The sequence below is a fragment of the Eumetopias jubatus genome, unplaced genomic scaffold, assembly GCF_037043125.1.
Source record: "Eumetopias jubatus isolate StellerSeaLion01/CBP00866 unplaced genomic scaffold, mEumJub1_p1.0 scaffold_6, whole genome shotgun sequence".
Classification (NCBI taxonomy): domain Eukaryota; kingdom Metazoa; phylum Chordata; class Mammalia; order Carnivora; family Otariidae; genus Eumetopias; species Eumetopias jubatus.
The window spans coordinates 21,622,827-21,649,121 of NW_028274812.1; the positions used below are offsets into that span (position 1 = coordinate 21,622,827).

General features: G+C 39.3%; 1 protein-coding gene across 8 annotated transcripts in view; it reads right to left on the minus strand.

The window, feature by feature from the left end:
• The window catches only part of UTRN (utrophin), a 500,702-nt gene that overhangs the window by 344,637 nt on the left and 129,770 nt on the right, over nt 1–26,295 (minus strand). For 7 of the 8 annotated variants that reach the window (XM_088023855.1, XM_088023856.1, XM_088023854.1 and 4 more), the window contains 11 exons: nt 25,803–25,953; nt 24,546–24,665; nt 22,829–22,930; nt 19,580–19,687; nt 19,117–19,296; nt 17,616–17,782; nt 13,698–13,821; nt 9,505–9,592; nt 3,558–3,799; nt 3,232–3,412; nt 8–153 (listed from right to left, as the gene is read on the minus strand). In XM_088023855.1, the coding sequence (XP_087879981.1) occupies nt 8–153; nt 3,232–3,412; nt 3,558–3,799; nt 9,505–9,592; nt 13,698–13,821; nt 17,616–17,782; nt 19,117–19,296; nt 19,580–19,687; nt 22,829–22,930; nt 24,546–24,665; nt 25,803–25,953 (1,609 nt within the window). The remainder of the gene's footprint in view (nt 1–7; nt 154–3,231; nt 3,413–3,557; nt 3,800–9,504; nt 9,593–13,697; nt 13,822–17,615; nt 17,783–19,116; nt 19,297–19,579; nt 19,688–22,828; nt 22,931–24,545; nt 24,666–25,802; nt 25,954–26,295) is intronic. The other variant, XM_088023858.1, reaches the window with a different exon arrangement.

The window sequence follows — 26,295 nt, forward strand, 5'->3', positions numbered from 1 at the left end:
GTATTACCTTTCTTTCCTGCAGGGCCTTCGCCACCTTTGCGAGATCATTCAAGGCATTCAAAGAGGTCTGGGCCTTACTTTCTGAATCATTCAGTGTTTCTTTCAGTGTTTTCAATGTTTCCAAATATGCATGTCCAGGTTGGCTCTTCAGTTCTGTTTATTTAAAAATACCTACTTTTAGAAAATAGTGTTAGGAACCTAATATTATTATATACATACCATAAATCTCTAAATAAGTGAATCCTAATACCTAATAAGTTAAACTCCATAATTAAAATTTAAATGGGTCTCTGTTAGCTACTAAGATAAATCATTCCATTGGCATTTCTGAGAGTCAGTGACTTCATTCCTACGGATGTTGATGTTTGAAATATTAACTAACTCACTATGATTTTTTCTTCATTTCATCATGATGAAATGTCTCTCTAAAGATGGTACTACAATGTTTCTTTTGTTTCATCTCATCTCCTTTTCCCCAGTAGCTACGCAAGGACTAATAGAAAACCAGGATCCCCTCAACCAGACTTCCTCTGAGCTCAAGGGGGTAGACAGACAGCCGTCTACAGAGTGCTGGGTGTTACATGGAACACCACAGCTGGGCTACTGCAGGTCCTCTCAGAGGCCCTGACTGCAAAAGGTAGCTGGAATGATGTCTATTTCAGTCACCAAGGTAAAAATCACAGACAAGCAACACTTGAGTGAAAAGGAAATAAACTCATTTGGAGTACAAAGATGTGAAACCAACTAGAAGCAGAAGTTAAGCTAGCAGTCACAACCACCCAATGCCCTGTGACAAAGGAATGGAGAAATAAAATGTGGTATAATACATACAATAGAATATTATTCAGCCTTAAAAAGGAAGGAAATCCTGACACGTATTACCTACACTGATGAACTTCGAGGATGTTATACTAAGTGAAATAAGTCAGTCACAGAAAACAAATGCTGCATGATTCCACTTATATGAGATATCTGGAATAGTCAAAGGCATGCATACAGAAAGCAAGACTGTGGTTGCCAAGGGCTGGAGGGAGGAGGAAATGAAGAGCTGTTGTTTAATGGCTACAGAGTTTCAATTTCACAAGATGAAAAAGTTCTGGAGAATGGTTGCCCAACAATGTGAATATATTTAACACTACTGAACTCTACACTTTCGAATGGTTAAAATATGGGGTGCCTGGCTGGCTCAGGTGGAGGAGCATGCGACTCCTGATCTAGGAGTCATGAGTTTGAGCCTCATGCTGGGTGCAGAGATTACTTGAATAAATAAAACTTTAAAAAATAAATAAATAAAATGGTTAAAATGATCAATTTTATGTCACGTATATTTTACCACAATTAAAAATAAAAAAAAAATAGATTTAGAACTTTTTTTCACTTTCAGGTCAGGAACTGTGTTGTATTATGTAATGTTAAATAGATGTTTCAGTGTACTGCTTTTTCAATTTACTGTTACAAAATATGCTTTTATTTTTGACAAGGATTAATAATGAAGGCATGTTTTATAAGAGTAAATTTAAAAAGCAATACTCTCATTTATTTTACATTCTAGGTGAACTGAATTCAGTGAACAAAAAAGCATGGTGTCCAAATGCCTTTCCAGAAGAAAGACAACATGACATATTTGCTTGCCATGTACACATACAGATTCCTACAGGTCATTACAAAATCTACATTTGCTACAAGGAAGGATATGGTTCAACATATAGCTTTTTAACATTCATTACCCATAACATTACATAACACAATTCCTGACTTACACAATAGCCAAGGAGAAAAAAGGGAACAGATGAGAAATAAGCTCTCAAAACATTTAACAGTTAACTTGCCAAAATTAGGTTTATTCCAAAAGTAAAAACTCTTTAAAATTTTTTAGACTTTGAGGGGCCTCTGGGTGGCTCAGTCAGTTAGGCATCCGACTCTTGATTTTGGCTCAGGTCATGATCTCAGGGTTGTGAGATGGAGACCCGCATTGAGCCCAGGGTAGAAACTGCTTAAGATTCTCTCTCTCAGGGGCGCCTGGGTGGCTCAGTCGTTAAGCGTCTGCCTTTGGCTCAGGTCATGATCACAGGGTCCTGGGATGGAGCCCCGCATCAGGCTTCCTGCTCGGCAGGAAACCTGCTTCTCCCTCTCCCACTCCCCCTGCTTCTGTTCCTTCTCTCACTGTCTCTATCTCTGTCAAATAAATAAGTAAAATCTTTAAAAAAAAAAAAAAAGATTCTCTCTCTGTCTCCTTCAGCCCCTCCCCCTCTTATAAACAAATAAACAAACAAATAAATAATTTCAGACTTTGAAAGAGAAACATGATTTCTTTTCAAAGAGGAGATGGTATTGCTAAAACCACTTTGAGCAAACAGAAGTAAGTGATCATTCTTTTTAGCCCTGCTAATAAGGATATTAGCTGGCCTCCTTCAATAAAAGGCGGGGACTGCACCCTTCAAAAAACTCCTTAAAAGTCATTATATCCTAGTAACATGGTTTTAGAGCAGGTGAAAGCTGTTTGCACTTTTCCAAACAAGTGTGAATCCAGGAAATACTCAATATATTTTAAGACCCCGAACAGTAAGTAGCAGGGCACAGACGAAAACAGAATGTGCTGGTGCAAAACAAGCCAGTGTGCTCTTTGTCTAAATACTGGGGATAATTTTTTAAATTACAGCAAACTAAGAGAGAAGACAATAGAGTCACAATGTCCACAACAGCCAAACTGTGGAAAGAGCCAAGATGCCCTTCAACAGACGAATGGATAAAGAAGATGTGGTCCATATATACAATGGAATATTACTCAGCCATCAGAAAGGATGAATACCCAAATTTTGCATCAACATGGGTGGGACTGGAGGAGATTATGCTAAGTGAAATAAGTCAGGCAGAGAAAGTCAATTATCATATGGTTTCACTTATTTGTGGAACAGAAGGAACAGCATGGAGGACATTAGGAGAAGGAAGGGAAAAATGAAGCGGGGGGAATTGGAGGGAGAGACGAACCATGAGAGACTATGGACTCCGAGAAACAAACTGAGGGTTTTGGAGGGGAGGGGGGTGGAGCCCTGTGATGGGTATTAAGGAGGGCATGTACTGCATGGAGCACTGGGGGTTATACAAAAACAATGAATTATGGATCACCACATCAAAACTACTAATGTATTGTATGGTGACTAACATAACATAATAAAATAAAATTTAAAAAAATAGAGTCATCTACTAAGAAAACCAAGAGAATGGGTTTACCATTCTCCAGCTGTTGCTGATGATGCTCTAAGTCCTGTCGCACAGCTTGGTAGCGGCCCAGAAGGCTCTCAAAGGCCTGCCGGACAAAATCTGGAGCAGAAGGACGAGACCTCAGGGCTGAGCAACCAGCATGTGCCCTTTCAATTCTGGGGTGGAGGCTCAGGAGATCTGCCAATTCCCGCTACGGAAGAGAAAATAAGGGTCACAGAACTGACTGAAGTTCAGCAGAGCAGCATTAACCTAAAGTTCATGATACAAGTAGCATCTTCTTTAAATACAGGATGGGGCATAGAATGCTCCCATGCTCTGGATGGTTCTCTCTTTACCTGACAGGAGTCCTTCACACTTGGCAAGGGCTGCTGGGGAGATTCTGAAAAGGGAGTGTGTTTCACCCACTCCTCTTTTGCCTTTATGGTCTTTTCGAGATCATCAAGCTGCTTAAAGTAAGCATTTATATCTTCCTGTAGCTGAATCTTTCTTGCCAGATCTTCCAGACGCTGAGATACATCCTTCCATTCTGAGAACACCTTCTCCAGAACATTTTTTATTTCTTCCGTAGGAATACCCTCTATGCAGACATAAAAAATAAGCAGATGCTTCTCATGTTGAATTTGTTATAAACATTCTAACCTATTCAAAATAATGAGGCGATGTCACATACAGTGACCGCTCCCTTAAGTCCCTTCTAATATAACAACAAAATTATAATGATGCCCTTAAGAGTAACTATGTTTCACTCCCTGATCAAAGTGGGAAAGCGGGAGCTTGAAATGGCAGTTCAGGAGTAGCACTGTTATTCCAAAAGCCAGATCAGTGGCGCTGCAGTCATGGGCTTTTGTAGAGAGTATGTGCATCCACCTCTCCGCCGGCTTCTAGACAGAACCAGGGAAATATAGTGAACGATGTGCACCTGTCTGAAGTTCCTACATGAGAAGGTAAACCCTCTGTCATCACAAAAAAGACAGCTGGCTAAACAATGGAGGAGGTAGCTCCAAAGAGTCTTTGGTGCCCCAACCACAGTGTCATAGGAATTGCAGAATGAAGGGCAAGAACTAGTGCAGGGGGGCAACCTGGTGAGTGGAGGAGCATCCAGCCAGCAGCCAGGCCCAAGAGGCATCAGCAAGCCTGCAGGGCATGCCACACATGGACGAGCAAATACCAAAACATCAACTTTAGAAACACATCAGAGAAAAAAAATGGCCTTATGTTTATTACCGAAATCTTATCATTTTCCCTCATATATTTGAGAGGTAAAGAATGTTTGTAGAAATAATAGTCATAGGTAGTAATAAGTTTTATCACAGTCCTTCCCTTAATATGAAATACATCATATCATTGAAAATGACACTGAAAAAGCATGGGAAATCTACAAAGGAATCTTTATCTCCTTAGGAGATCAGGCATGTTGAAAGAATGGGCTTAACATATTTATTATTTGAGTAGGAGGGAAAAAAACAATGATGCTTTGTAAATATATGCAATCAAAATTCAGGGTAATGAGAGCTCTAAGGAATAAAATGGCATGTAAAACAAAAGGTCACTTAGGATCCACAGACAATGCAATTTTAAAAATACTACAACACACTGTATCCATTGAAAATTAGAAATGCAAACAGGACATGACATGATTTGAATATATCACCCATGTCAGTTGCTGAAGTTAGTTGGCCATCATCACACAGATAATAGAATATGAGACCCAGGCAAATCATCCACACCACAGTCCAAGTTCATTTGTCTCTATTAATAGGGTCATAAACAAAACAAATCACCATTTCCTGACAAACCATCTGAGCAATGGTGATCTAGGCTCTGTGTCTGCCAGGTCATTTCTATTCTAAGGGAGCAAAGGAATAACATCAGCCACTTCACTTTCATGTCAGGCAATTTATGCTAAACAAGAAAGAAGATTAAGCTGGTAAAATTTTGAGATGGAAAATTATCACTACTTATCTAGAAAGCAGGTAAGAGGCAGTTATTCACTGACAATATAGTACAATTCATTCCTTTTGCCCCTTCAAACCAATTCCCAAAATTTAAATCTCCCTTCCTCTAAGCTTGAGATATTTTAAGTTAGACAGATATCAAGTAATAATTAAAGCAAAATTTGCATATCAAGCAAGGAAAACTATATTGTCTTTTAAAATAATTGTTTTTTTTATTTTTTTTAAGATTTTATTTACTTGTCAGAGAGAGAGAGTGTGCACAATCAGAAGGAGCGGCAGGCAGAGGGAGAAGCAGGCTTCTTGCTGAGGAAGGAGCCCAACGCGGCACTCAATCCCAGGACCCCAGGATCACGACCCAAGCCGAAGGCAGATGCTTAACTGACTGAACCACCCAGGTGTCCCTAAAATAACTGTCTTCTAAAATAATTGTTTTGCTCCCGGAGATCCTGAGTAATAAATTTTCTACTTCCATAGAATATCCAACTCTTAAATGACCAATCAAAAGCCCAAATCAATAGACCATCATCTTATTGATTATCTAAAAGGAGCAAAATATAACATATTCCTGCCACTTACTCTCACTTGACTTTACACTTTCAGTCTATCACTATTGGAATGAAGGAAAATTTACAAAACATAGGACCGCTATGAAATTCCATAGGCTAGTCATAATAAACATCAATTCATAAAGCTGTATTATCCAAGTGCCCAACTATTCTTTTTTTTTTTAAGATTTTATTTATTTACTTGACAGAGACACAGCGATAGAAGGAACACAAGCAAGGGGAGTGGGAGAGGGAGAAGCAGGCTTCCCACCAAGCAGGGAGCCCAATACGGGGCTTGATCCCAGGACCCTGGGTTCATGACCTGAGCCAAAGACAGATGCTTAACAACTGAGCCACCTAGGTGCCCTAAATGCCCAACTATTCTATTTTATTAGTTCACAACCTCTAGGAAAAAGATAGGCTGAACCAAGAAAACCAAATATAATAGCCATGAAAGTTAAATGAAACAGATAATTTCATTGTTTAAAACCTTTTTATGCTTTACAAGATACCACAAAATATAACTCAAATGCACTAGACAGAAAAGCCTCATCAAACTTCACCTTGGTGGGGCTTTTGATGGAACTAGTTTGAGGAAATCAGTGACACGATTATTGGAACATCTCTTGCCAAATAACACTTTGTAAAAAACTTCCTCTATATTAATTATCGGTGTTCCAGGATTTGTTTCAGGGAAAATGGGGGGGGGGCACAAAAAGCACCCAATTGTGCTTTCATTTCTGTTGAACAACATTTCTAGTTTATAAGAGCAGTACGATTAACAGCACTAAAACCACATGGAGAGAAGTAATACACAATACTATAAAATTAGAATAATGGATGAAATGGGAAGACAGTGGGGAAGATTTTTAAAAATCGCTTTTATTCTCTAACATGAAACAGACACTCCTCAAAAAGCAAGAAATTAAACTCAGAATATAAATATCCTATTCAAATCAATGCCCCCATTGCCCAGATTCCCATCCCATCCTAAATGTGTCATTTAAAATAAATAAAATTAGGGTGTGCCTGGGTGGCTCAGTGGGTTAAGCAGCGAGCTCTTGATTTCAGCTCAGGTCATGGTCTCGGGGTCCTGGGATCAAGTCCCTGTGTCAGGCTGCACACCCAGCAAGCAGTATGCTTCAGGATTCTCTCTCTCCCTCTCCTTCTGCTTCTCCCTCCCCCTTCTCTCTCTCTAAAATAAATAATCTTTAAAAAATAGATATATAAAATTAGGATCCTGCAATGAATGCACTTCCAGTCTACCAATGCTCCAAAAAACATGATAATGCAAAATATAAAGGGTTTCCCATGAAATTAAACAAGTCTACATTATGTCACAAAACTCATTCCTTTACAAATATATTCCCCAATATTGCACTTGATATTTTACAAGTAGCACTTTCACATGAATTCAGTTTCCAGAGTATATATTTTAGTAGATGCCTATTCACAGTAAGAAGGCACGCAACAAAAGCTGTACCCCGCTGGTGAATGCCTCACTTTCTGGGTGAGGAAGCAAAGACACAAATGGGTTACATGACTCACCCAGGGACACAAAACTAGAAAAGGGTAGGAGACCGCAAGGTCTCCTATTTCCCATTTTGCTGCTATTCTCACTGTAACATAGCACCTTTCACCAACTTCTCCCCTAGGTAGTTTTCCCCACTAGGCTTAGCACCTAAATCCTGCCATACTGCCTGAGAGCAGATGCAGAAACGAAGTCAAATTCAGTACCAAGACTCATGAAAGTACCCCACATTCACACGAGACAAAGCCTGGTTCCCAAACTGCAAAAAACTGATGTGCAAGTTAAGAATCTCTGATTGTAACTGACATAAATTCAACGCACAATTTATTGTAATTATTGAAAGATCAGCATCTCAAGGGAAATTACAGTCTCTCTGTTATCTCTAGATCTCTTTAAGTAAATTTTTGAAAGAGTAATTTCCAAGTGGGGTACCCACACCCAGGGTAACTAAGACACTGAGCCAGGAGGATTTTGAATAAAAATACCATTTTTTAATAAATACCCGCTCTATTTATATTTTTTCTTAAAAAGCAAGAAATTGGGGCACCTGGGTGGCTCAGTTGCTTGGGTGGCTGCCTTTGGCTCAGGTCATGGTCCTGGAGTCCCGGAATCGAGTCCCGCATCGGGCTTCCTGCTCAGCGGTGGGTCTGCTTCTCCCTTGGACCCTCCCCCCTCTCATGCTCTATTTCATTCTCTCTCTCAAATGAATAAATAAAATCTTTAAAAAAAAAAAAGAAAGAAAGAAATTAAGCTGTACTAACATCTATGGATTGACAGTGGTATATCTGTATAGTTTCCAAATAAATGGACATATATTGGTCACACACATATATGGTGTATAAATGTGTGTGTGTGTGTCCATAGTGTGTATATAATTAACTTACATATTTTCCTAAATGCAGAGGTAAAAATAATCTATTTTTAAAAATGTGATTTTAGGGGGCGGATGACTGAACCATAAGGGACACCAGGGAACTTTCTGGAAAGATGGAATTTCTCTATATACTGTTATGTGGATATAGGCTTGTCAAAACAGCTCACTTGAGTTTCATGTATTTCAATGTAAGTACCTTTGCTTTTTATTTTAAAGATTTAATTATTCATTTGAGAGAGAGAGAGAGAGAGTGTGAGTGGCAGGCGCAGGGAGCAGAGGGAGAGTGACAAGCAGACTCCCTGCTGAGCCAGGAGCCCAATGCGGGGCTCAATCCTGAGGTTATGACCTGAGCTGAAATCAAGAGTCGGACATTAACCGACTGAGCCACCCAGGTGCCCTGTAAATTTTACTTTTTAAAAAACTATAAACAACAATAATAATAACAAGGGGGTGAGGAATGAGGAGAGGTATAGATAATTCAAGAATGACAGAATATCATTAATTACTGAAGCTGGGTCATTGCTACAAGGAGTTTCATTACACTATTCTGTTTGCGTTGTATATATTTATATTTTCCAGAATAAAAAGTAAAAAATAAAAAGATTGAAAACAACTACACTGAAGATTGTTGTCAAACTAATATTCCTAATTCTGCCTTGGGCGTGTATGGCTTATGTCAAAGAATATTGCAGCAGACCTCCAAAGCACTGGAATAACGAATAGGACTTACAAGAAAGGTCTTTCAGAGCTAGACCAAAGAAAGTAAAATATGCAAAATTGATAGCAAAAATATTCATCTTTCCACTCCCCTGAATCACTGAGGGTTAATGGCAAAGAAAAAAAAGTCCTTAATACAGGTAAAAATTTCAAATACAAGTAACACCTTATCAAATTTAACTATAAAAAGATACCTGTAGTAAATTAACATATTAATTTGAAAGTGATCAAAAATCAAATAACCTTAATGAATTTACCTTAACACAACTTCATTTCCCAAATATCGCCAAAGTAAAATTTTCTGTTGCCACTGCTCTCCAAAACAAATTCCCAATATATAACCCTGAAGAAGGAGATTTTAAAATCTTCCACAGCAGTGGATTTCACCAGCTCTGCTAACCTATCAGAGTTTTAGATTGTCTGACTCTATAAAAGCAGAACAACTTCCCTTTTATCTGTTTTATAAACCCAGCTTCAGCATAGGATTTCATTTGAAAAAAGATTCTGCTACCTAAAAAAAATTTTGAAAACCACTTTTTTAGCAAAACAAAAAGGAAAAAAGGTTACAGTGTTAAAATAAATATATAATTTGTCAAACTGTAAATATTATTCAATGCTACCATCTAAAAAACATTTAAAAAAAAAAATCAAGGGTCTCACCTTTCCCCATTTGCTCCAAAAGGATTTGTCCGGTTTGGTTTAATTCATCTAGTCTGGGGCTTCTTTCTGTCTGTTCTTTTTCAAATCCCTGGAAATAAAAATTCCAATATAAGAATACTGCAAAAATACGACATTTCTTCTCAGTGAATGTAATGTTCACGCTATTGTAAGTTTCATGTTTTGTGTCCCTCCCACAATCACTTTTGGTGTTATAATCAAACTTGACATAAGAGAAATGCTACAAGACAAAACTATGCAATTCCAAGCTGCCCTACAGAATTCCAAAGCTGATTAAATTCAAAAGGCAAATTTAAACAAACAATATAAAATTTTGGTGAGTTTAAAAAAAAACTTTGATTACTTTTATAAGAAAAAAATGTACAATTATGAGTTCCTATCAAGAGGATACATTTAAAATGAGTGTTTTTAGATCCAGGATATCTATTTACATACATAATGTCAGTGTCTATGCCACACAATAAAAACAACTGTTGAAGTCAAGTGAACTGAATATCCTATGACAGAGGTCACTGGACAAAAATTAATTAACAAGAAAAATAGAAATACCTGAGCCTTATTATTATTTATTGATATTATATTAAGTTTAGGATCTAATGCAAACTTCAACCACAAGCATAATTCATACATAATTTTAAACTATGACAATATGCTTTGGGACCCAAACCAAAGCATTTTGTTCCTTATGTTTGAAGAGTGGCTCTTAATTTTAATATTTACGTCTCTAAAGTTTGATATTCTCAACGTCGCTATTTCTCAAAGACAAGGAAGACAAAATTTTTCCAGAACTAGTAAGAAAGGGTTAAACATAATCATGAAGACATACACACACACACGTGTGTGTGTACGCATGAACAGTCAGTATTTGAAATTTCTCCCACTCACTCTCACTGATAAAATTAGCTACTCAAAGAGTGCCCATAATAGGACAATCAAAACTTCTAGGCAACCATATTATTTCAACCAGAAAACGCAGAGAAGAATCCCACTTCTAACTTCAGTACATATAAGCACCATCCAATAAACTGTCCTACTTTGATCTGCACAACTTTAATGTGACTATTTTACAGTCAAAGATAAAGAAATAATAAGAGATTCAAAGAAACACCACTTGTTTTTGTTTAACTATCAATGCAAAAAGTCACCAAACTAGAGAAGAATTATTACCTGTTCTATACAAATTGATCTGTTGCTACTTTATGTGGTGATGACAGATTGAAAGAGGGATTCTACCCAGGTGTGTCATCAATTGGAACAAGGTAGTCCTTCACTAAAACACAAGTAAGCTGCCCTTTCCCCAATTTGCAAGAAAAATTAGATATTAAAGTGATGGTTAACTTTTCTTCATTTTACATTTTTCCAACCCTTTTGGCATCTGTCCCTACTTGTCTAAAACAACAAAATAAGTGAACTTATAAATATTAAAGGAAAACATGGGAACTGCCAATCGTGCCTCACAGTTATAAACACAGTCCTTATTTTTATCCCTTCAAATTTTATAGTAACAATTTCTAGGAGTAAAATTGTTTCTAGATCAGAATAAACCATCCTTCTGCACCAAAGATGTCTCAAGAATTCTTGGTCATCAGCTCCGGACCTCATCCCACCGAATTTCACCTATATTCCAAAACCCCATCCAGAAGAGCACCCGCTGGACTTAACACCACCCACTCCAGATTTCCCCACCAGGTGCGGGAACCCCAGGTTATATTGGGGGCCTCGAGAAGAGAAATCTGCCCACATCTACAGTATCTCTCCACTTAGTGCGAGACTCCGTCCCTATGACTTCACATCAACAGATGATTCTTACTACCCACAGAGATACTTCCTGACTTCCTGTCAGCCTCAGATTCAGCTGCCTCCCCTTTGTAACTCCCCTAGGTAGGGACATCTCTACGCCCCTATTCAGCGAGAGGACGTTACAGAAAATGAGAACTTCTGCCTTCAACAACCTTAGATTTAAGGGTCAAAATTGCTCAGGGAGGAAATGATGAGGGAGCAGAAGGGGCTAGCTGAAGACAAAGCATAATATGCACAACCTCTCCCACCCCACCCCACTGCCCCCCTCTGGGTGGGACGTGTGTGACATTCTTCCAGGAATCTCCCAACTGTTTCAATGTTAATACCTTGCTCAGGGAGAAACAAGCTTGACAATGGCTCTGGTATCTTGTACGTCAGCCCTCTTTAGCATATGAAAGTTCTTTTGAAACCCTTTTCCTTACTTGCTCCAACATGGGACAGGACCCATGCTTTCATAAACCACCATTTTGCACCAAAAAAAAAAAAAATTGTTTCTAGATCATAGGATGGAATTTAACTTATTAATATTTTCTGGAACTTGTTCCATGAAGATCACTGTAACTTCCAAATTCTCTGCCTTTGAGAATCCGGCTGTTAAATGCTCATTAATACCATCTATTGGTTTTTCAGCATTGTAAGAAGCCTACCAAAGGATGCAACACGGCCCCTCTTTCTGGTCCTCCCAACTCCTTGTGCAGAGGACTCAGATAATGGGGCTTCTAAGCTAACAACCTCCCACGTCCCCCTTTCCACAGCCATCATTCCCTCCTTCCATCAGCCAAGAACTCCGCTGAGTGCTAAAAATAGAGGGTTCGATGGGAAATTATCCTCACTTGTAAGCACTCGCAGGCAGGCATAGAAACAAATACTGACATACATGCAATAAGAGCTTTCACAGGGGTATGGTCAAAGCAACGTGGAAGGCCAAAGATGAACCACTTAACTCTTCCTAATGAGGCTAAAAGAGGCTTGCTTTACTGGAGTAGATGCCTTTTCAGGCACACAGCACAAAGGCTTACTAAGGGCCACTCTGAGCATGGAAAACAGCACGTGTGGTGAAGGCAGGGAAGTGAAGCAGGACTCAGGAGGGCTGTAGCTCCGGCGCATGTCAGGGACACGCCAGTTTTGTCCCCACTGCAGTGGGAAGCTGTTAGTTAGCTGCAACCACTGGAGCCACCTGATCAGATTTATATTTCAGAAGAATCATTGGCCACAGAAGCCAAGGGCTGTGAGAATGTAAGAAGAAGGGACGGGTCAACGGTGGCAAATGCTGCAGAGGCAGCAGGTTTAATGGGGAAACAAATCCATCCTTGGGATGTGGAAACCAACAGTCAATGGTGACCTCTAAATAAGAGCAGTTACAACGCAGCGACAAGACAGGAGTCAGTCCGAACTTCTCATCCAAACATAAGTCAACCAGGGTTTGACTCCAAGCCGCCTCTCAAACCTTAACTCTCCACTACTCTTACACACACCCCTAGGACTGCACAGAACAAAACAAAACAAACAAAAAAAAACACTATCACAACCCACATGTCCACCTCCATGCCTCTGCTCAGGGGCACCCCTGCCTGCTGGGCCTTCCCACCCGGCTCCAAGCAAGCGCCTTCTGGTCCCAGTGTGGTGCTACCTCACCCTCTGGACTTCACCAGTGAATACAGAGACAACCGCAATCCTGGCCTCCTCTCAACCCCCATGGGACTACCACTTTCTGGCTTACATCCCTGATATTTACACACATCTCGTTTTGGAAATGTGCTCCAAACTCTTCACAAACTCTGTCACCAACAAAGACGGGACTACACACTTGCTCTAGGTGTCCAAACACTTCGTGAAAGGAGGTACACACACTAAATGAACACCAAAGACCTAAGTCACTACAATCTCCTGTCACAATTTACAGTAACACACATCAGGTGCAAAGTAGCAGAGCTAAGATCCCACACGTTTTTACAGTATTTCTTTTTTTAAAATGTGTCTCTTCTCTAAAGAAGATATATTGAAGGGATTTTGAGATGTGAAATCATTTGTTGTATTCAGAGTGCAAAATATCTTCAGCATACACAAAGTCATAAATTATTAGGGACTAGATTAAAGTAGATCTAATCAAGGTAAAAAAAATAATACTAATAATTGAATCACCTTAGAAGCATTCCTTCCTGCACATCTTAGGGGAAAAGGGGCAAAAACATTCCTCCCTCCACACAGGGACCTGATTGCCAGCCAGCTTGACTGATTCAAAATTTACTACAATATTCTAAAAGCTACCTTATGGCTATATTTATTTTACAGGAAGCCTTTGGATCCCATCACAATAGCAAATCAAACCCGATGAAATATTTTATTCACAAGGATATTTTTGTTTTATGTTTTACCTTCAACTTCTTTTTCATTTCTGAAGTCTCTTGCATCTTCTTATACCCTTTTATCTCTGCGGCCTGAATGGCAGTCTTTGATTTCAAAATGTAGTTCAACAGCTCTGCACTTACAGCATCAAACCTGATTTAAGATTCAGATGTTACTGTTTGTCATTCCTATTCTTCTATTGTTTCACTTGGCTCAAGATACAGAGCCATCAAAACACCCACCAGGCACGTGTTCTCAATATGCCTCAAAAAAACAGGCATCATAGACATAGAGTAAGCACACAAAATGAAATCACACATTTACAATTAAAAGTTTGAAAAGAGGAATAATATTGTCACGTTAATAAATAATTTTTTAAATAACTGAATGATTTTTAAACTTTGTAAGAAATCATTTGTATTTTTATAAACTCCTGTAGATAATGAAAAAGATTTGATTAGAAAATAACAGGAAAAAGCAGGGACAGATATTCTTAAAGTCAATGCCTCCTTTAATTTAACATAATTATTGAGTCCAGTGTATGCCAGGCACCGGACTGGGCTCTTGATATGAAGGTAACTCAGACACGATCCCAGCCCTCGTGGAGCTTCCAGTCTAGTAGGGGCAATGGAAAGTAACAGGCAAATCACAAGAGAACTCGCCAGGTACTAATGCCCCAGGAATTCACGGTAATGGCTCCTAATTCAGTCAGGGAGGGATGGCTTCCTGGAGCACAACAGTGGTATTATGCCCAGGAGTTTTCCTTGCAAAGAGAGAGCAGAGAGAAGGAGGACCACACTGCAAACAGCAAGCGGCTAGGCGTGGCTAGAATAGTGAGTACTAGGCAGGGGATAGGACCACTGCCAATGTGGCAGAGAGCCACACCAGCCCATTCCTGGAAGGCCCTGCAGGACAGATTAAGGAGTCTGGGCACAACCAAAGGGCAACAGAGAGCCAGGGAAGGCTTGAAAGCATAGGCCTGGCATGACTGTGTTCATCTTCTAGTGTTCGCTGCGCAGGAAGAATAAAGAGAGGCAAGGCCAGAGGAGAGCAGCTGTGGTGGTCCCGGCAGCCAGAGCAGAGACGTGACGATGGGAAGAAAGAGAATGGACAAACCTGAGAAGGCCTGTGGAAACCACCGTGAGCGGGGCAAGAGGGGCACACTCACCGATTGTCGGCCATGTACCTGGCCTTTGGCTAAAAGTTCTGCATGTGCTATTAACTCAAGTAATAGTCACAACAGCCCTGAGAGGCCTAGACTATTAATGCTGGAGAAATGGAGCTCGGGGAGGGGGGGAAGGTTATTTATTTATTTATTTGTTTATTTTTAAGATTTCATCCATTTGACAGAGAGTGAGAGAGAGAGAGAGAGCACAAGCAGGCAGAGCAGGAGGCAGAGAGAGAGGGAGAAGCTGACTCCCTGCTGAGCAGGGAGCCCGATACAGGGCTCGATCCCAGGACCCCGGGATCATGACCTGAGCCAAAGGCAGATGCTTAACCGACTGAGCTCCCCAGGCACCCGGGAGGTTTTAAATAACTGCCCCAGGCCACATAGCTCTAGATGATAGAGTTCGATGGGTCTTCCTCACCAGGACTCTACCCAGAGTCTTGACACAACTCCTGGGGATTTTTAGGAACTTTAAGGTAAGCACAGGTTGTCTGTTTCTTTTTGGGAAACAGCTTAAGTGTTTCTGGTGAACTACGAATATTTGGTTTTTATACAGCAGCAATGGCCTCAGGTCACGTTAACAGAGATCTCCATCATAGGAAAGAATTGTCCCTCTATACCCTGTGCTGGTAAAAACAGCCACCAGCACCACCAAGAGAAGAGAAGGGAAATAAACTACCTTTTCTGAAGCATATATTATAAACTGTACTGAGCTCACATCTGCTCGGACAGCCCATTTTAAGACAAGCTAATAGTGGTTTCTACAGCAGACTGAAGGTATTAAAGGGTCTGGAAGGCATGTCACACTCGGAATGGTTAAGGAGACTCCACACTGCAGGCCCACAGAAATGGGAATATGAAACCCCCTCCCATACTGACGAGGCACCAAACTGCAGAAGGCTGGTGCAACTCTATTATCATCCCGGAAAGCAGAACTAGTACACAAGGGTGGACATGAAGGGGGCGGACTTCAGCTGCCCATAAAAATAACCTTTCGAATAATGAGATCTCACTGCCTTCTATCATAATGAACTGGACATACACAAGCTTCTATTTGTCCAGGAATTAACTAAAGGAATTTCTGCATCAATCAAATCATGGACTGGAAGACTATGGTACTCACAGCTGGTGGCCCAACCAACACACACTCCCCTCCTCACATTTCTCTCTGCTGTCCAACTCCCCCAGAACACAATTACAGAGACCAAAAAGGCCAGAGAGTCTCAACCTCCCATGCACCCAGGGTGGGGCAAGTGACTGAATCCTGGCCAGTGAGACCATGGAGGAAGTTAACCAATGTCTTCTAGGCAAGGTCTTTCTCCCTGATTTAAGAAAAAAAAAAAAAAGACAAGGGAAAACTGCCCTTCCTGATATATATATATATATCAGGTTATACAAGGATGTTCTGCCCAGTGCTACAACAGGATCTTGGGACCACGAGAGGGCAAGCACAATGGTGAAAGGCAACATACTCAGAGAGGCAGGGTGGCAGGATGCTGAGCCCCACCATCCCATCAAAAATGCCCTGTCTCCAGACTTCTCATCATGTGAGAGAATCAATGACCTCATTATTTAGGTCACCTTCGGTACAGGATTCTATTTCCGGCAGCAGAGTGCACTCTCTACAACATGCTCATGTTTAAGGTTTTTATTGTTCTGCACCCTTCGTCTTTTACAGTGTTCTCTGCTGCCAAATGCACCAAGTCAGCACCGGAGAGACACACAGCCAGATCTCCCGGGCAGAACATAAACACTCAGGAGAGAAAAGATTTAGGCAACATTAATATCAGCAGCATCTTCTTCCTGTGCTGCTTGGTTCCACAGGCAAAGGGTCCACAGCTACCGCCTGCACCTTGGAGGTACTCTGGCCCGGCAGGGAGATGCTGCTGGGAGGCAGAAACACAGCCTTATTATCAAAATGAAAATCATCCAGTAAAATTGGAATCCTGCTTCATCTAACAAAAGCTACATTGGGGAAATCATATCATTTTTATTCAGGCCCAAAATAATTGCCCATTTATCCAAGCACTGGGATTCTCCCATAAAAGGGAGAGAACAGAAGGGCTGATTTACGGCTTGGCTGCTCTAGCACGGGTGAGGTGCATTATCGGGTTGTCCCACAGCCCAGCTCCACAGAGTAACTGTCGTTAGCAAATGCTCAGTTTATGCAGCTGTGATTAGTCCTTTTCTAAAGGGCCCGAGTTTCCTCCGAATCAATAAGACCAAAAAAAAAAAAAAAAAGACATTTTATGTCAAAGATGGATCTTTAAGCCAAACATAAAGAATGTGTTCATGAATCTGACAAAAGAATTAACAAAGGAAGAAAGAAAATGTGAAAAAAGACTGAGAGGAAGAAGGAGACTACAAAGGAATGACTTCCCTGCATTTAGTACTTTGGGATGGCAAGAGGAGGGAAGAGAAGCACAAAGAATAAGGAGATGTACCTAAAGCAAAACTACCAGGGTTCTCACAGTGAAAGAAAGAATAAACAAGGAATCATGGACCGCCCTGTCCTCCCAAGGTAGACAATGGAAAGGAAGAAGGAAGGGTTCTGGCACACAGTTTTCCAGATTGAACACAGGATACATAAAATCACGTGGGACATTCAGATGCTTAGCCACTGTGGGGAAGAACACTCAGAAAAGTCAGGGGCAGTGAGGGGCTCAGCAACTGAATTTCCACAACAATAATGACATCTAAATTGGCATATGATTAGTGATGAGTACAAAACACGTGATGCACGATACTGTGTTTCGAAAATTTCTCTATCTGTTCTCACTTTTTCTTAGCTTCGGTATCCACAGGAATCTGTCTCTTCTTTGGGGGAGGAGGAGGTAGTTCTTGCTTAGACCTTTTTGTGGTTACTTGTTCTCTTACACGAACAGTCTCCAAAAGAGCCTTCTGAGGAATCTGGGACATCCCCAGCTTTGCCACAGCCTGAGTCACCTGAAGTATAAATCAGCCACATGTTTTAATGTTTTCTCACTACTTTACTGAGATATAATTCACATGCCATCCCATTCCCCCTTCGACAATACACAGTTCAGTGCTTACCAGTATATTTAGAGTTGTGCAAGCACCCCCACTTTCTCACTGCACAATAGTTTTATTATTTCCCCAAAAGAAACTCCATACACATCAGTAGCCCACCACTCCCCATCCACCTATCGCCCCAGCCCCTGGTGACTACTAATCTCCTTTATTATCTCTACGAATTTGCCTCTTTGGGGTATTTCACATAGATAGACTTACAGTGCATTTAATCTTGGGACTGGCTTCTTGTGGCTAGCATAATATTTTCTTTTTCTTTTTTTAAAGATTTCATTTATTTATTTATTTGCCAGAGAGAGAGAGAGAGAGAGAGAAAGAGAGCACAAGCAGGGGAAGTGGGGAAGTGGCAGGCAGAGGGAGAAGCAGGCTCCCCGCTGAGCAGGGAGCCCGATGCGGGACTCTGATCCCAGGACCCTGGGATCATGACCTGAGCTGAAGGCAGACGCTTAACCGACTGAATCACCCAGGCGTCCCTAGCATATTTTCAAGGTTCATTCACATTGTAGCATGTGTCAGTACTTCATGTTTTTAACCCCCAAATAATATTGCATTGTATGGATATACCACCTTTGTTTATCCATCCAAATATTGATGGGACATTTGGGCTGTTCCACTTTTGCGCTATTATAAATAATACTGCTGCAAACATCCATGTACAAACCAAAGTTGTATTTTCAGTCAAATCACTAATACATATTTTCAAATTAATAAGATTAATTTAAGATTTAAAGATGACTTAATGGATTCATGTCTAAGCATTATCAGTTTACTAAGAGCTAAATTACTGGATATTAGTAAGTTGTTTTTTTTTTTCAAGATTTTTTTTTGTAATTTATTATTTGACAGAGAGAGACACAGCAAGAGAGGGAACACAAGCAGGGGGAGTGGGAGAGGGAGAAGCAGGCTTCCTGCTGAGCAGGGAGCCCGATGTGGGGCTCGATCCCAGGACCCTGGGATCATGGCCTAAGCCGAAGGCAGACACTTAACGAATGAGCCACCCAGGCTCCCCTGGATATTAGTAAGGTTTTCGAAGATCTATTAAAATTTACTTCAGAGAAGTAAAGATTTTTTACATGTCAATTTCTCAATTTTATAGTAATCCAGGTGTAAGGAACCTACTTTTTAGTTTGCAGTTTACCTACTATTCTTTTATTTCATAAAAACTAAAACTAACCTGAACATTTAATTTCTACTTCATGGCATAACATACAATCCAAAGCAAAAGGTACCTGGTTGGAGGAATCTTCTAGTCTCTGAACCAAAGAATCCCATCTCTGAGTTAGTTCCTCTGAGTCACTGTTGATCTTCTTAGATGCCTTGGGATTATCAAGTAATTGACCCACATCCTGGCCAATCTCACTTAGCTGATCCAATGCTTGACGTTTCATTTCCATGTCTTCCTTCAAGATCTAGTATTTCAAATATTTATTAGATGACTCCCTCTTAAAAGGACTCTATATTCCTGCTCCCCAGTCAGGAAATGTAAACATACATTTTATAGTGAAGTTTACTTGCTATGCAGGTCACTAATGCTAAAACATAAAGATCCCTGGTTCTAGATCATTAGATGGCGGCATTCTAGTGTTGGGTAATGAGACATAATCTGTATTCACTAAACTGCACTAGCCAATGATATAAAACACTAAAATATCACAGGCTTACAAGACAGATGTTGACATTGACACCACTTACAGCCAGCCGTCGAATGCTGACACTTAGTTCCTTTTGGTCTTTGAAGTTGCTCGTCTGGACTTTATTTAAAGCCTCTTCTTTTTCAGTTAGCCAAGCTTTCAACAAGCACTATAAGTAATAACAAAAATGAGAAATATATTTGGAGAATCATTTGGTAATTCAATACAATGAAGTTCCCAAATCTCTAACTTTTATGCTAGTTGAAGCTTCACTCTTACCTAGGGTAGGAAGGACTTCAAACACTAAAACTCGAGTCATGAATGGCCTAGAAATACATCTTTCTTTAAGATATTATCCTTCTCAGATTTGCAAAAGATCAACCTGATATTAGCCCCACACCTGGGTAATTAAACCTAATTCCCAGGAAGGTAGGTGGATCTAAAAGGCTAAATCCAACAACTATCCAAATCTCCAAAAGAATCACATTATAACTCTCTAGAGGCAGGGGGAAACTTGGGAATTGTCCTGTCCCAGCCCCTCATTTTAGGGAGGAGAGAGAGATAAGGCATTATATGTCCAAGATTACTTGGTTAGTTAATGAGAGAATCAGATCAAAGACCCACACCCCAAACCAGTGGTTTTTCCACAGCATCATTCAGGAAAGCCACACTAATGCTCCAGGTTCAACAGCAATTGTGACTAGAAGGGAAAGTTTAAGGATAGTCCGAGGCCAACATAAAAATATTTAAACCTCATGAGCCAACATGCAGAAGATGTTTAGTGATGTAGAAAAATAAACTTGAAAGAGGGGTGGAAAACCACATGGCTGCATTTGGATAATTCTTCCCAAAATAGTATCTGTTGCAGAAGGTCTTCTGTACAGTTGGAGAAGAAAATCTTGGTTCTGTGTTAGCAGTAGGATCAATTCTTTCTCCATCTGTTTTATTTTTCAGTTTATTTAACAATTATTCCTTGCCTCTATATTCCCCCCCGGCCAAAGAAAAAAAGGTAACATTAGGAAATTAAATAGCAAACAGGGATCCTGTCCTCAATATAGTAAAGGTGGTAAATATACACATAAGTAACTACGATAAAAGAAAGGGCAGACACCACAAAAGATATATATATAATAGCTTATTTTATATTTATAATATATAAAAATACATATTTATGTAATAGAAAATATTATATAATGGTGTCTGCACTATATTTTAATTTGGAAATTAAATACACACACACACACACATTAAATGTCATGGCAATTCCAAAGAAGAGACGACCTCCAGTTTTAGAACAGTGGGGGAGGGAGAGGTAGTTTACAGATGACTTCACGTTCCTTGAGGAAGAGGAGAACTCAGAAATGAAAAAACTGGTAAAAGGATATTCCATAGCAGATACCACACCTTAAACAGAGAGGCTAGAAAACAAACCAAATACATTCACTCTTTCAAAAACACGAAAATAAAACAACACAAACCATGAGGAAGTTACAATGTACTGTGCACTGGAAACAGAGCAGTGAAAAAAAACCAGCGCTGCTCTCGTGGTATTGACAGTCTAGGAACGGGCTACAAACTGGGAATTCAGGGTTTGAACCTGGGTACATGGAAGGACGGAGGGAAAATTAAAGTTGGAAAGGGAGGTTGGAGTCCTTTATGGAATATCCTGCATGCCACACTTACACTTGACCTATCCTGCATAAGTTTGGACTAATTCTCAGAGCCCATTTCTAACTATCGTAAAGCCTCCGCAACCAAGTGAAAGACTCTTGAAAGATTTTTTCATTCAGATTCAATTTAGTCTCGTTCCATGCAAAAGCAAATTATCTGTATATTAAGTACCAACACCGGTTCCAATTCTACATCTTAACAAGATTCCTCCATCCCTAACACTAGCAGAAATCCACTCAAAGGTTAGTTTTAAATCGAAAGTAATACAAATGGCCAAAATACTAGTGAGTCCCTATTTTTAAAATATTTTTAATTACCAAATTAAAAGTATTTCCGAATTTTAAATTATTTTTGTAGAAGAGTAACACAATGGTTTTCTCTAGCAATCAATGTCTCCTACTGTCATTACTGAAGTAAAAGTTATTCTCTGTGACTCTTTGGCCTGAATACAAGGGTGCAAGTAAATATAAACATTTATAAAGTGAAATGTAACTATTTCAGAAGTCAGAATAAGATCCATCAAAGGATTCTTAAGAAGAAAATTCTGGCCAAAGACTGGGGGCAGGAGGTAGTGATTAAGAATTTCTACTGGGACAAATTTTGCAACCTACTTTTTAAGATGCTCTCTCTGCCACCATATTCAGTAAACCACAAAACATCATACGCTTGTTTTTATCCCTTGAAAAGAATATAGTCGCTTTTTGTGGATGGAAACGAAATACATTTAAAAGAATCTAAATGGACACCGAAAGGTGAGAATAAAGTATCTGCTTATTTTCTAAAACCACAAATGTCTGACACTTTGGGAGAAAAGTTTTGCTTCTTTGTATTGTTTTGATGGTTGCTCTTCTGGAAGGATGGAGGGTAGGCAAAGGGCCACCCTTCTGACTGAAAACTTTGGCACAGCTTTGTGCCAAAAGTTCATTTGCCATAGTAACGCTTATTGGAAAAAATAAGTACTGATCCAGTATTAAATTAATGGTGTTGCTAAATAATATTTTCTTGTTAATTTCAGCAGTTATTCTGGTTAAAAATCAAGAAAAATTGTGATTTAAAATTCGCAAAGCATTGAGGGGATTAATTTATGCATTATTTACTAGGCACTACTATGTTGATACAAGTTCAAACACAAAACCCAACACAAATACAATAAAAAAACAATCATGAAAGTAGAATGTCTAAATACTAACATTCTAAATAATGAACACATCAAATTAAGTGTTACTACAATGAAGCCATATAACACAATTTCTATGAATAAGCTACTTGATCAGTTAGTTATAAAATGCATAGAAATCTGGGCGCCTGGGTGGCTCAGTTGGTTAAGCGACTGCCTTCGGCTCAGGTCATGATCCTGGAGTCCTGGGATCGAGTCCCGCATGGGGCTCCCTGCTCGGCAGGGAGTCTGCTTCTCCCTCTGACCCTCTTCCCTCTCGTGCTATCTCTCATTCTCTCTCTCTCAAATAAATAAATAAAATCTTTAAAAAAAAATGCATAGAAATCTGATTTTGAAAATAATAAACATTGTGTATATTTCTTTCAAAGGAAAGTAAACAAGACAAGTTTATCATAATGCCAACATTAAAGATAGGTTACTTTTCACCATCTGTCTTGCCCATTATGGATAACAGTTTCATACCTGTTCTTCCAATAATTCCTGCCACAATATATTGATTTCTTGTAGCCTATTCCAATGTTCTTCAGTCCAACGGCACACTGCTGTCCAGCGTTCACCAAGTTTCTAATAAAGGAAAAAACCATCCCTTGTCAACAGAAGCTTAAAAGATAGCTATAATGATCCTTAAAGAAATTCATGACATCCATTGCTCTTCACTACAGAGTAGCAATTTATGAAAAATATTTTTAATAAAAATTGCTTTAAAATAATACAGATGAATCCTATAAATTTATAGATGAGAAAAACTAATTTCCACAGAATTTAACTGTTTCATATTACATAGCTAGAAAGTGGTACAGCTAGAACTCTGATCTTTAACTTCTGAATTTGGAAATTCCTGCTCTTTCCCTATCAGTGGTTTTTATATGACAATTTGACATTTTTACACAGATCTTCAGAACACAGCACACATATCTACTTTTTGTGCTTCAAATTTTTCAGGCTATAATTATCTTTTCAAAAAATTCATTGCATCAATTAGCCACCTTTTACATGCCAACAAAATTTTCATATGGAATACTAAAATTATGAAAAAAAAATTTAACCTTATAAAAACTGTTTTGAGTTTCTGTAAGATTAAAAAAAAGGTTAATTGATTTGTTCTGTTTATATTACACAAAAATCAGGAACAGAATCTTAGGCGTATTAGCAATGCTAAATGAATAAATTTGGTTGTTTAAAAATCATTATTCATGATGACTTTCCCAACAAATTATTTTATTACCATTTTATAAATGATTAACAATGTTACATTTAATTTCCACATTACTTACATGTGCAAGGAATTATTTAATTCATATTATACGATTTCAATATTTAATACCAGAGTAAGCTTTGTAGAATGTGAAGGGTAGAGAAGATAGAGCCAAAAGACCGGACTCCAGTCTTGGCATGAAAATTCATTGCCTACTTAACTCTCAGTGGCATTACATGACCTTTCCGAATCTCAGTCCCCTCACTGTTAAATAGACAAGACATGAATGCCTACCTCTCAGGTTACTGTAATAACTAAGTATTACTCCACAAAAAGTCTCAGAACCACTGGCCAACTTTAAATGTTATAAAAGAAAAAGAATTTCAAATGATAAGATTATAGTCTAAAAGTGACTCAAAATCATTTGGCGACATCATATCCAGTAATCCAAATACTCTTCAAATAAAATACCAATAAATCTCTTATTAAGGACTTGTAAAGATACACTATAGCCTTTGTGCAAAAAGCAGCTATTTGTTGGGGTTCCCAAAACTGTTGTTGAAATTCACCCACTGATCTACCAAAGAAGCAGGGATATTTAACCCTACATAGCTGAAATTCTCAAACTTCAATATGCACATAAGTGCAGATCCACTGGCCCCACTCCCAGGGATTCAAGTTTATGTGGAGTCCAATTATCTATATTTTAACAAAGTCCTCAAGCTGTTTCCATTTTGCACAAGGAAGCTGGGGACCACAAGCAGCCCTGCCCATCTACCCTCCACCCCCAGGGCAGCAGGAAAGGAAAGATACCAAGGTATTCCTGTAAACCCACAAGCTGGGGGACCCCAACTACGAAGTCCAAACTAAAGATTAGAGTACTCCTCTAAATGAACAGTGAGACAGGACCTGAACAACAGGGGTGCCAAATCAGGGTTTCAGACCACAGGGTCCTTGCAAGTAGCCCATCTCCAGGGTCCATACCTGTAACTGATCTTCGAGAAGAGCAGTGGTGCTCTCACCACTGTTTTCATCAACAATCACCACCATGTGCGTCAGTGAATTTACCTTCACCTGTTCAGCCTCAAGATCATTTTGCAAACACTAGGGAAAAAATGAAGATAACACCATTATGTCTACTCTCTTCACATTTACCTATTTAAAATCCACTCACTGTCAATAGTAATTAAGGACACTTAATGAGGCATCGTGTTTAAATGTCCCAACATTACCCTAAGTGTTCTACTAATGAAACAAGCCCCTTATACATTTTTACATTTCATTATGAACCAAAGCAGGTTGAAAATATCATCACCCTTATTTACAAGTGCTGGCAAAAAAAAAAAAAAAAAAATTGGAATAGATGGCTTGAGTGAATATAATAGAAATTAAGATAAGAACATAGACTTTGTAAGACAAAAAAAATATACAGAGTCAGATCATTTTAGTGAAGCATAACGTAAGGTGAGAGGTAAGTAGGATGGTATTTGGAAGTCAGAAGCCATTCAGATTAGCTGCCCAGGCAAGCAATGCAGGATATACGGATACCTTCCATTCTCCCCTCTTCCATGGGAAGAGCATGACAGGCCATAAGATTTTTGTACATAGATAATTTATTTAAATGCTACCAACAGTGTTGTTAAATGCCTCTTGAGCTGTGTTTAATGTATCCCTAAGATTTTATTTATCAGTTATCTAGATATTCCACTGAAAAATAAAATTCTTCAAACAATTTGCAGAGAGGCTATTTTACTCTTCCTTTCCTTGACTATGAAAAGTTATCTTGTAATTTGTGGCCAAATTATATTGTCTACCAAATTTCAATTCTTCGTCTAGTGCCTGATACTCTCCTCTATCACAGAGGAAACAGCTTTCGGTAAAGATTAGGTACAGATAAATCTGAGGGTTTGCCTCTTTCCCCATACCCTGTGTTAATGCCAATACACTAGGGTCCTTAGCCACTTATGGGTCCAAAACAAAAACCCAGGAGAGCCTTATGAACACTAAGTACTTTCATAAGAAAACTACACGTACTTATGTAAAATTTCACCTGCACTGTCATCCAGGGCTTAGAAAAGCCACACCCCCAGGAACTCTACCCTATCAGACACCGAAGAAAAGAGAACACTGAAGAAGTGTCCCCTCTCTGCGCGAATGACAGAAGCTATCAGCCCCTGAGAAGGCTGAAGTGCTGCCTTTTCATATTTGATAAGATATACAAGAAATATGAGCCAGATTTACTTTATGATCTTCTAGCAGCTTTTGTAGGGATTTTAAATCGTCATCCAGGGGGCGAGTTTCCATCTTTTGGATGCGTTCCTCTGTGAGCGTTAACCAGGTGGAGAGCTGCTCCAACTGTCTCTTTTGCAGTTCCATCAACACATCATGCAGCCTGTCGGGGACAAACTCACATCAACCCCACTGCTTTTTCCCTTTGCAAAGGCAAACCCATGCTCCAGGCACCAAAGAAATGGGGCAAGGGAATGCAGTCTTGTCTAACCATTCAAAGTACCATTCAGTCTTTAAATATAGAAACAAGCAAAAAAAAACAAAAAAAACTTTTGCTTTCTTCCTAAATGGAGTCAATTAAATGGAGTCAAAGGATGCAAATCACAGCCCCCTCTATTCATATCCAAATCATTGTTTCTTCAATCCGGAATTCCTGCTTATTAAATAGGTGGAAATTGCAATGGAATGCAGCTTGCTCCTTAATACACAATACATGAAATTAAAT